The 12,411-nt window shown below is 35.5% G+C and overlaps 1 protein-coding gene across 1 annotated transcript in view; it reads left to right on the top strand.

Annotated features, from left to right (window-relative positions):
- LOC107746850 (extracellular matrix protein FRAS1-like) overlaps positions 1–12,411 on the top strand; it is a 114,005-nt gene that overhangs the window by 45,786 nt on the left and 55,808 nt on the right. The window contains exons 8-14 of the mRNA XM_016561182.1: positions 458–649; positions 2,212–2,301; positions 2,992–3,030; positions 3,132–3,279; positions 5,832–5,978; positions 7,371–7,505; positions 11,351–11,494. Coding sequence (XP_016416668.1) covers positions 458–649; positions 2,212–2,301; positions 2,992–3,030; positions 3,132–3,279; positions 5,832–5,978; positions 7,371–7,505; positions 11,351–11,494 — 895 coding nt within the window. The remainder of the gene's footprint in view (positions 1–457; positions 650–2,211; positions 2,302–2,991; positions 3,031–3,131; positions 3,280–5,831; positions 5,979–7,370; positions 7,506–11,350; positions 11,495–12,411) is intronic.

The following is a 12,411-nucleotide window of genomic DNA, read 5'->3' on the forward strand; positions in this document are numbered from 1 at the left end:
CCTTCAGTAGGTCCCGTTCAAACTCCTAATTCCTAAATTTCTAAAACTTCCAAATACATCAACACACAATTTTGTGAGGTTTATAAGGAAGTATTTTGGGTTATATATAAATTAGGCTCTATTAAATGGAAGTTGTTGTTTACAACAGATTTTTTTTTTACAAACTGAGGCACAAGTAAAAATTATTGGTTACACTTTATTTTAAGCTGTCCTTGTTACAGTGTATTTATACACTTAAATACTTAGTAATATTAATTAACTACATGTACTTACTATATGGTTAGGGTTTGGCTTAGGGTTACTTGCATGTAATTATGCATAATTTATTGTTATTATAATAGTAAGTACATGTAATGTGTAACAAGAACATCGTAAAATAAAGTGTTAACAAATGATTTGATGTGCATTATAACAAGTGTGACATTTTATAATATCTGCTAACGTGTGTTCTCCTCAGGGTCAGACGAAGGTCAAGCGAGCCGGGCAGTGCTGTGAAGATTGTGTCTCATCAAAAGGCAGTTGCCTCTATGAGGGCATTGTCCGTTACCATGGTGATATGTGGAACGGCACGGGTTGTGAGTTCTGCATGTGTGAACAGGGTCAGGTGCTGTGCCAACAGGTCGAGTGCGCCAGATCGGAGTGCCCACGGGTATGTGTCCAAATTTAATAAGGAACACATTTCTATGCAGAGCCATCAGCAGGGACACATACTTACTCTGCTCATTAAAAGACACAATTAACAAGCTCAGCTTGAGGGGATGCCCTATATGTAAAATGTTGACTATTATTAGGGCAAAATATACCAGATGAGTTTGAGACCTGGGGCACATTATCTCTGTGGTCATTTGTCCTGGTTATGAATTATAACTTTATTCAATCAATATATTCTCTGCTTCTCCATTAATCATAAGGAGCTTTGAAAGGTTGAGCAATGTGGAGATTTATCACTTATTAATTATACTTTTGGCCCAAATCCAGAATTGCCACTGTAAAGGTTATTCTTTAGAGAGGAAACTCTGACTTAAAAGTTTTTAAGTCCTGTGAATTTCACTACTGTCAAGGTAAAGTTTGTAATGGAAGTTTAAAAGAGTAGTACACAAGTTTGAACAGAAACCTCTCAGGTTTTAAATGTGACATACATTCTCGTGCAAAAAACTACTATGCATGCTGTAAAAAGTGGTAACATGCAATTCTTTAGAGATATTTCTACTAGTTTTTCTACTAGTCCCATGTTTGGGATAGTTCTGTCATCATTCACTCACCCTCATGTCAGTCCAAAACCATAAAACCTTTGTTCACCTTTGAACTCAAATAAAGATATTTGTATTATGAATAGAAGCCTAAATTAAATATGTTCATCATATAAAGTGACCATGTCTCTTCAGAAGACTCTTTTATGATGTCTTTTTGCATTTTTTGATGTGTGAAAGATTTGGTTGAATGGACAACCAATGGATGGACAAAAAAGATAAGAGTATAATAAACATATCTTCATTTGTGTTGTGAAGATGAGTGACATGAGTGTAGGTAAATTATCACAAAATTTTCATTTTTGTGTGAACTATCCCTTTATATTTAGTTTTGTTGGCATTAACTAATGTATTCAGGTTATTTATATATATATATACAGTGGGTACGGAAAGTATTCAGACCCCCTTAAATTTTTCACTCTTTGTTATATTGCAGCCATTTGCTAAAATCATTTAAGTTAATTTTTTTTCCTCATTAATGTACACACAGCACCCCATATTGACAGAAAAACACAGAATTGTTGACATTTTTGCAGATTTATCAAACAGTGGTTTTAAGGTCCTGCATTGATTAAAATGAGTGCTGATGTTCATTGAAGTCATAGTAATAGAGCGTCTGATTAAACAACAAAGAAATGCAACAGATGCTTCTATATCATTTTGAAAACATTGATCAAACCCTCTTTCCCATCTGTAGTTCCGTAATTCACTGACATATTCTGATTCGCCTGTAAGACCACCATGGCTTTGGTGATCTGACTGTGTTACACAGAAACAACTAAAGATTCTCTCATGAATGTAAATGACTATTGATAGCGGCCCCCTATAAAGAACCTCAGAGGTAGAATTGGAAATGTGATGTAATTAGAGATTTGTGGCTCTGTGTCAGACAGCTAATCATTCCCCTGTGGGTGTTTTCATGCTGAAATTAAATGAACTAAAATTTCTCACCTTGTGCCAGGGAGAAAAACTGGTCCATTTGCCTGGGAAATGCTGCCCAGAGTGTAAGACAACAACCAGTTCCTGTACATATTCACAGCCAGACCAGAAGGTATGAAGCTTCTTTAAATATGGGTTTTAGTAAAACATACAGTGGTTTTATCATGTTTTATATCCATGTGAAATACATATGCTACCATACAAATGTTTGGGGTCGGTAAGATATTTTGAAAGAAGTGTCTTATTCTCACCAAGAGCGCATTTATTTGATCAAAAATACTGTAAAAACAGTAATATTGTGAAATATTTTTACAATTTGAAATAACTGTTTTCTATTTTAATATAAATGTAATTTATTTATGTGATGTCAAAACTGAATTTTTAACACCATTACTCCAGTCTTTATTGTCACATAATCATTCAGGAATCATTCTAATATGCTGATTTGGTGCTCAGGAATCATTACTTATTATTAATGTTGAAAACAGATGTGCTGCTTAATATTTTATGGAAACTATGATATATTTTTTGCAGGATTTTGTAATGAAGAGAAAGTAAAAAAAAAAAAAGCATTTATTTGAAAAAAAACCATTTTTGTAACACTATAAATGCATTACTTTCACGTTTTATCAATTGAGTGTCATTGCTGAATAAATGTATTCATTTCTCTCTCTCTCAAAAATAAATAAATAAATAAATACTGAGCCCAAATGCTAATATGCAAGAAGCTTTTGATAGCAACGAAGAGAAAAAGACAAGCAAATCAATACCACCAACAATCAGCCTGTCTTTGTCTATTTAGGGGCAGAAATTCAACATCAAGAGTTTTAGACGCCTCACTGTAAGTAAACATAAGCGTGTGGTTTGCAAATTTAAAAAATATTATTATAACAGATTTTTTGTCTAAGCAAAAATGTTTGTTTACTCTTCTTTGTGTCTCAGAATCTAGAGAGTGTCAGAGAGGGGCTGTGCCGTGAGTGTCAGTGTCAAGAAGATCATGTGACCTGTTACCAGCATTCCTGTCCCACCTGTCCACTGGGCACCCTAACTATACCTCACCCTGAACAGTGCTGTCCCGATTGCAATCCAGGTGAGACCTGCGTCTATGTTGGTGTTCATTTCCCAAACAGCAATGGTGTACGAAGCTACAGTAGTTAATTACCATGCTGTCTTGTGTATATGCTCCAATATAATCAGTGAAATTGGGGTTATACTTTGATTTATTTACTTCAAAAGAACATGATTCTATTCCCAGTTTGAAAGCATTTCTTTATGTGATTAAAAACATTTCTGAATTGTTCTGAAAATCTTTCTTTATCAGCCCTCCAAGGAACAATCTCTCAACCATAAGACAAAACATAGTTGATCTGGGTGGTAGAGAGATGAGAGCTATAGCATTAGATTATATTCTGGTTAGATAACGTGGTTATTTAACTCCGCGGCACCCATGAGACTCGGATCTGATCTATATACTAAATTTCCCTGGTGACTTCAAAAGCTGCTACAGGAAGGAACATACATCTTCCTCTCTCTCTTTATCGTAGGAAAAATCATAGAGAGAAAGAAAATGGAATGTGTTTGTGTTTACATTTTGCTTTTATATAGATATGTACTGTATGTTTATCTGAAGAGACAGGGCAAATTGTTTGGACGTTTATGTGCATGGGTTGACCGTTTGGCATCTCTGTGTTTATGCTTATAAGATTATGCTAATGTATCCTCCAAACACAGCAGTCAAATAGTATTTTTTCTCTTAAACTTTGGACAGGAAACGGCTACCTTGTTTACAAAAAAAAACAAAACATACTTTTCCCTTCTATATATATCATAAGCACTATTAAGCACATATGGAAAGTAGAAGCTTGTGTGGTGATAGCGCTTGTTAGCTGGTTAATGTCCAGATTTGATCAATAAGGCAAAGGCAGTGTATATGCATTCACAGCCACATAACCATTTGTTACTTGACTGCCTGTTGTGAGGAACAGAAGGAGCCCAGCATCAATGTTTTATCAGATAGATTGTCTGAGACATAATGACTTGCAGTGTTACTGTGAGAAACACAGCGATTCGGAAGGATTTACTAGCTGCTGACCATATTATAATACATTTGCACTCAAAACAAGTAGATTTTTCAAATCGATGGAAAGTCTCAAAGGTCATTCTGGTAAAAAATGCTTACTTCAACTGGAAAATGGAGAGTAGGATAGTTTTTCCCCAAGACTTATTGATTCACACACCAAGGTATTTAATTAAAAGTGATTTATGAGGGAATGTCAGAAAATAATAAAGACTTAGAGCTTTCATTTTCTGCCTCTGGATATGAGTCTGGCCTTGTGCTTGCAGTCCGGTCCAAAAATTGAGAGTTACCATCAAATAATTACCAACGCACCTTTAATGTTCTGCATTGCCCTATTTCCATGTCTCTTGCTCTGGCTTCATGTACGGAGCCAGAAACCTGCAACCCAAAGTCCTTAGCAAGGGATTTACCAGCTCATTAGAGACTGTGTAATTAATTCTTGTGCCAAAGAGAATTATAGTTAGAGGCTCAGGTTTCTTTTGGACCATGTGGAGAAGTTATGAATGGCTTATTAGTACACTGAGTGGGAGATTTGGTGGTTCTTTTGCATGACTATAGAAGAAATTACCATGACATCATACATACAAGCATTATATGATGTAATAATATTTGTTAATATTAAAAGAAAATATATGGTTTAGAGTGAATAAAAGGAGGTACACTACCGTTCAAATAATTTGGAGTCTTTCAGACATTTATAATGTTACAAAAGATTTTAAATTCAAATACATGCTGTTCTTTTGAACTTTTCATCAAATACTCCTTAAAAAATGGATCACTTTCCAAAAATATTAGGAAGCACAAGAAATGCTTTTAATGTTAATATTAGAAAAACATGTTTCTTGAACAGCAAATCAGCAATATTATAATGATTTCTGAAGGATCCTGTGACACTGAACCCTGGATTAATGGCTGCTGAAAATTCAGCATTGAAATCACATGAATAAAGTACCTTTTTAAATGATATTAAAATATATATATTAAAGGTATTTTTAAATTTGCACAATATTTCTATTTCTACTGTATTTTTGATCAAATGAATGCAGCCTTGGCAAATAGAAAAGACCTCTTTCAAAAACTTTAGAAATCTTACAGACCCGAAACTTTTTGAACTGGTATATGGTTTAGTGAAGAACTATGTGTAGATTAATTTCCACACTATCCACAAGCCTATTTTAAATGTAAGTATTTTAATTTGTTGGAAGTGTGACAGGTTTTGAGTACTCATAATTGCTTAAATACCCCTTTGACAATGTAAATATTAATAATGATGTTAAATTGGCTATGATTAAGAACAGCTTTTCTTCATTTAAAAAAATACCTAAAGCATTCACAATAAATGGTACTTTAATGGTTGTTCTTTAATAGGTAAATTCAGCCATTTTTGGTGACATTTGGGTTTGTGCAATGCCTTAGGAAAATGCAAATGTACTGTCACAGCTGCAGGCCAACTGGTTCTGTTTTATTAGAGCAGAGGTGAACGATTCTAATTTAAATGGGTGTTTGTGAAGTAGCTTTATCTGTCATCTGAGGAGTTTGACTATGTTTTTTGTGTGTGTCTGTAGCAGTACAGTGTCACAGGGACTGTTTGACATGCTCTGGCACACCAGATCACTGTGACAGCTGTCAGGACCCTTCCGCCCTGTTGATGAATGGACGCTGTCTGCAGTCATGTCCTGAAGGATTTTTCACTCAGGGCAAAGTTTGTGCAGGTATAAACATACTTATATTTTTTTAGTGTGTTTTACTTTTACAGCCCACGCTGGTTTTGTTGCACGAATTGCTGTTCGCCTCTTCATCTCACTTCCTTTTTAACTTTATCCTCCTCCTCCTCCTTCTATGTTCCCACCAACATTCACACATGTCTGGCCTAAACATATTTTTACCCTATGGTATTTTAAATCCTCAAAACGCCCTCTGCTTTGGGTGACTTCCATAAATAGCTAATCCTATAGCTTTGTTGGTTTGTGTGTGTGTGTGTGTTTTGTGTGTACTGTATGTGGATGTGCATGTACATGTACATGAGTCATGTTTGTCACAGTCATTTCAACAAGTCAAAACACAGACCGGATCCTACACTGGAATTTCCCCCCAGTTTGGAAGGCTATAGCCAGGGCCGGATTTACCTCTTTTCGTTATATAGGCAAAACTAATTTTTGGGCCCCCTTTCCCTATTAATATAATAGACCTAAAATTACCACTCAAGCAAACAAAAATATTTCTTAATCAGTGGAAACCGTTACAGTGTTTTCTATCGCAATAAGCGCTTGCGTTCAGTCAATAAAAATCGAATGTAGTTCTTAATTTGTTTGAGAACTGAGAAAGACCGTTCCATATAGGCGCGGCGTCGTGGCCACATAACCACTTCGGGAGTGCATTATTTCTCTAATAATTTTAACGGCCTGGAGTCACAACCACACATCAAGACATTGTTCAGATGATTTGTTTCAAGACATTTGACATGTTTCCGTCCTGAAATCTCATGTGTTGAACTAATTTTTTACGCACCTCATCCCAAACCTTCCATTGCAAATTCCAAAACGTCATTTTAGAGCTAATAACAGAGGCTTGAGCCATTGATATGCAGGCTAACACAGTTATTAATGCAGTCTAACACAGTTATTAGAGAGAGAGAGAGAGGGAGAGAGAGGGAGAGAGAGAGATTGTGTGTGTGAATACCTGCGTCTATGCGTCTCTCAGCAGTATTCAGCAGCAGCGTCTACTAATAGCGAATCTTGTTAAACTGCTTCAAGAACCTCGCTACTGAGAAATGTCATGTAGCTTTTCAGCTGCGAAACTATTTTACTGATAAATTCACGGTGTTTCTGTTCGCATCTCCGCGTGTGTGCTCGAGTGCGTGTCTGCACTGTGTGTGCGTCTGTGAGAGAGAACGGGAGAAAGAAAGCGTGATTTCCGTACATAAATAGCATCATTTGACAAAATTCTTATAGTCATTCTTTAAAAGCTGCTGTACTAATTCTCTCACACAGAATCTCTATTAATGTATCAGTGCTTTGTACCCAGCTTTCGCATAGTTTTTTGATATTGCAGCCACGAAGTGTATCGCCCAACCCTCATCACCCTTCTCTTTCTCTTTCTGCCAGCCTGCCAGCCGTCATGTGCCACCTGTGAGAATGACTTTGAATGCACAGCATGTGGTGGGTCCTATCTCCTCAGTGGCAGGCAATGTGTGACCACCTGTGAGAGAGGTCTGTTCCAGGACCACACACGCTGTCTCAGTAAGTCAACTGCTGTTTACATTTCATTCACTTTTATTGTCTTGACTTTCTGTGATACTGTTTACTTCTGCTGTACTTTTATGACTTTCTTACCAGCTTTAAAGAAAGTGTATATATATATATATATATTGCATCTCAGCAGGTAGCTCTTGAGGAAAGATGGCAGTAATACTGTAACAACACAGTATTGATGCGTTTGTGGAGCTATCATAGAAATGTTGCCCAAAATCGTGTCTTAAATATATTTTATGAATGAATGATGCATTTATATAGTGCTTTATTGTGTATTGTTGTACACCCAAAGCGCTTTACAATCATGTGGGGGGATCTCTCCTCAACTACCACCAGTGTGCAGCATCCACTTGGATGATATTTTATTTATATAAATATATATTTTATATTATATTTTATTTGAATAGATATTAAATAGAATGATAAATGTATATTTAATATATGTATCTATATTAAATATATACAATACTATTATTTGTTTTAATTTATATAATGTACGTAAATATATATATATTTACAGCCTTTCGAAAGTTACTATGATTTGATACATTTTGTATTCAGCAAGAATGCATATAAATGATCAAAATCAAAGTAAAGGCATTTATAATGTTACTCTATTTCAAATAATTGCTGTGAACAATTATTCAAGTTCACTTTATTCAACATTTTTCAACTTTAATCATCTAAGAATTCTGAAAAGTCATGGTTTCCATACTTCCTTAAGCTGCACAACTGTTTTCAACTCTGGTAAAAAATAGGAAATGTTTCTTGAGCAGCAAATCAGCATAATAGAATGATTTTCTGACACTGAATTCTGAAGAAATGGCTGCTGAAAATTCAGCTTTGCCATCTAAAGAATAAACTACATTTTAAACAGGTTGAAATAGAAAAAAATATCTTATATTGTAATAATATTTTACAACATTACCGTATGTTTTGATTAATTAAATGGAGAATCGTCTTAGTAAAACAAAATTTTCACTGATACCAAACGATAGTCTTAATTTATTCATTAATTTTGTATTTATTTCTTAATATAGACAGGGTGCGAATATCACCTGCTATTTATTTATCTGTAACAAGATTTACTCCTCATTCTGAGAGAATTTCATTGTTAAATATTAATTTATTGTTCATTGCTATATAATGAAGCTGTATTTACTTCCTCGATAAGCAAAAGGGCCCAATTTATATATTTAGATGTGGAATTCCTATTGTTCAACATTTTGCATCGTGTTAGCTCTAAAAGGTCAATTTCTTCTTTGTTATTAAAGCCAGATGGAGCATTACAGCATCTGCAGTGCATCACTCCTTGCATAAGAATCAACCTTAAGACGTGGGTACCTGGTCTTGTCAGGCTACCTGACTATAGCAATCCAATCTGGAGGGAATCATGCATTAGTGACCTGTTAACTGGTCTGTGACTGGGACCACTAGACTGTACAGCAATTACCCCAGTCCCCACTCTCATTCAATTTCACACTTTAATAAGCCTCTCCCACTGATTGGAGCACATTGTTCTACAAGCGACAAGATGGAGAAGAAATGTCCAGCTTAGGTTGAGCCCATTATAGTGGATTTAGCGAGAATGAGTCTTACTGAGCAATTGAATGTGGAAGATTTTTATTGTGGCCAAGCGATAACGATTCATTCTCTTGTTTCACTCTCTGAGTGCAAATGCAAATGTTCAAGAAGTTAATTAGTTGAGCTAAAAAATGAGGAAATCTTAGAGGAAGCCCTTCATCTTTTGTTCTCTTTTCTCTCTCTCTCTTTGTCTGTGCCTTTCTCTTTTACATTTGAAATGATAATAGAGTTACATTTTTTTTATCTCATGTAACATATGAGGTTTGCAATTTTGAAACAAACCGCTAACAGAACTTACCGAACACTTCTTACATGCCACAACTTGGATATCTTAAAGTACTCTATATCCTTTCACATCTGCAGCATATCAAGAAGTCGTGTCGAACCTTAAAGAGTTGTGCTGACAGACATGGCCAAGTGTTCTGTCATTAATTTTTCTAGCATGCCAAGCTTTTCCAGATCCACTAAACATGGTTACCTACATCTCATGTTCACACTTTGTTGTTGGCTGTCAAAATATTTGGTCCCGTTCCAGCTTCTCAGGGTTCTGGGCCAGTTTGGTGCCAGTGTGTGTGAGTCTGTGGAGAGGTGCCATGTAGAACCGTGAATGTTTCACACCGGGCGCTGTGCCCAGATTTGTAGCTTAATCCTGAGCACTAGATTCCCACAAAGAATAAGAGAAGGTGTCTTGTGACCTTATTGCTGCACAACATAATTAGAGACTGTTTTCACAGATTCTGTGGCATTTGTAACTATTTAAAATCATTGATTATTCATAAGGTAAAAAAAATACAGTATTTGTACATAAATCTGAAAAACATTATGACACGAGGCATAATTAATTACATGTCAAATAAAACATTAGATATGAAGTAAGTGGTTCTTACTAAGGAAAGTATCAGTATTTATTTTCTAAGTACTGCATTTTAATGTGAATCTCATCCCTCACCATGTTTGTTGTGGACATGAATGACACCAGCTGTGTGACTTAATGAGAGGTATCATGTTACTTTTCATAGTAAAAGCTGATTTTTTTTTAGCATACTCCAGTCTTCAGTATCACATGATCCTTCTGAATGAATTCTAATGTGGTGATTTGGTGCTAAAAAAACCTGCATATTTTAAATGTTGAAAACAGTACTTTTGTGGAAACTTTTTTTTTTCAGCTTTTTGGCATTTCAGCTTTCAGCTGCATTTATTTAAAATGTGTAAATTGTTGGAGGTACATCTAGAGACCAGATTATCAGGGTGACTTGGTGGACTATGCAACAGCATAGCACCTTAAGAACCATTCAGAACACCTTATTTACCACATAGTCTTTAGTATAACACCTTAGTACAGTGGCACCAAGTTTTGCATTGCAAGCATCACTCACATTTTGTTCATAATTGTTCAAAATCTGGAATAACAGACATCTTCTATTATTTGTTATAATCAGCCTCATAAACAGAAAGGACCAGAAGGTGATTTTGAAGGAGTGCTCAGCTGTTAATTTGTTCCACATCTCTCGCTTTCTTTCTCTCTCTCTGTCTGAAGAAGAGATGGTAGATTTATGAGATTTTAAGGCTTGTGTGATATATTTATGTGGAGTAGTTCAGTAAATTTGCTAAAGGGAGATTGAGTTAGTGCCCTGACTATTCAAATTTAGGTCACTTATTTTACAAAGCAAATATCTTGAACTTCATGGAAAAAACTAAGAGAAAACCCTCCTTCCATATCTACACAAAGCCCAATCAAGCTTTTCCAAATATTGGAAATACGCGACTAGCCAGTGACAAAAAAAATTAATCGGCCTAAAGATAAATTTATTAGCAAGGATTGTATTTGGTGTTTAGATATCAGTAGGCCTTTGGATATATTCTTACCATCTTACCAAGGGTTGATTATAAACGAAGGTTATTCTTAGTGGAGATGCATTTGTGTTATTTGTGCCATTATGTATTTTAATGCACATATTCAACATCTTATGTATGTGATTCTGTATGTGTCCTTCTAATCGTGAGACAATCTTTATATACGCAAATGTGCTCTTCTGCCTTTTTTTGTACCTTTTACAAGCTCCCTCAGAAAGGTCATCTTTTGTTCTTATCTGACTGGCTTGTTTTCTCTCGCAGTCAAAGTAAATTCACTTTAATTCATCACAGAAAAGCCACCACACAACACTAGAACATAAAGTAACCTTGTAATTCTGCCTTATGCTGTTTGTTTAGTTTGATTTTGAACATATTATTGATTTCTTCCTCTTTAGGTTGCCATGACTCCTGTTCATCTTGTCGGGGGGCGGGGCCTCAGGATTGTTTGACATGCTCAGACCCCTCCCACTTACTGAAGGATGGATTCTGTGTTTCGGATTGTGGTCCAGGCTTTTATGCTAATCAAGGCAGCTGTTATGGTATGATTGGCAGAATTCACATCTAATTGGTTACTCTGTGTGGTTTGTTTTAATTAAAGCATTTTAATTAAACAGATTTGCTTAAAACAGTGTTTGAGTAAAATGTTTGTTTGAAATTAAACAATTTAAACTAACTTTGTTTTTTTATCACAACTTGAAGTTGAAATACACTATGTTTTGCCCAGATTTCATCCAGATTTGCAGTCTAAAGGAGTCATCTCTAGTTGCCAAACTTCAGACCCAGTCTGCAGATTTTTAGCAGCTGGAGTTGATAGATTTTACATTGCCTAGTGTACGATGGGCACATATTTAGTTTTTAAGCTTCATACTCCATCCAGTCGGAGGATATCAAGCATTGAACACATCCTGTTTTTATTTGTCACATGTCTCCTATAAACGCATATGTTTCTGCATGTGTTTGCTGTGTTCAAGACATTGTGAATGTCTTATAGTGTATGACCCACAGTCATTTAGTGTTTTCTGGGGCGGCAAGTTAGCAAGATTATGATCCCTATTTTTTTAAATTTTTTTTTTTTAATATAAATAGGAAATATTTTGATTTTGTATTGGATGGATGTAGCATTTACCAGTCCGATTGTCATGGCATTTTTATGGCCTTATTCGTTGTCTTATCACTGTTGATGACAATATCTTGCCAAGTAGACACAAAAGCCTGCTTCAGAAATGTCACCTCGAATACATTTAAGCTTCACCTTGACAACCCTACAGCAAATGCAGAATGACACACTAAATGTGTATTTTACAGTGAAAGAACTTAAGCTCCACAGATCCAGCTTGTCTGTTTAACATATGAGAGAACTGTGTTGATGGGAGTTTTTTGGGTTTCTGGCTATGGGTAAAAATAGCTAGTGGTTTGAGCACTTTAAATCTTGCATGCTGACTTTGAAAGTCCTGAG

The sequence above is a fragment of the Sinocyclocheilus rhinocerous genome, unplaced genomic scaffold, assembly GCF_001515625.1.
Source record: "Sinocyclocheilus rhinocerous isolate Xijiao unplaced genomic scaffold, SAMN03320098_v1.1 scaffold468, whole genome shotgun sequence".
Lineage (NCBI taxonomy): Eukaryota > Metazoa > Chordata > Actinopteri > Cypriniformes > Cyprinidae > Sinocyclocheilus > Sinocyclocheilus rhinocerous.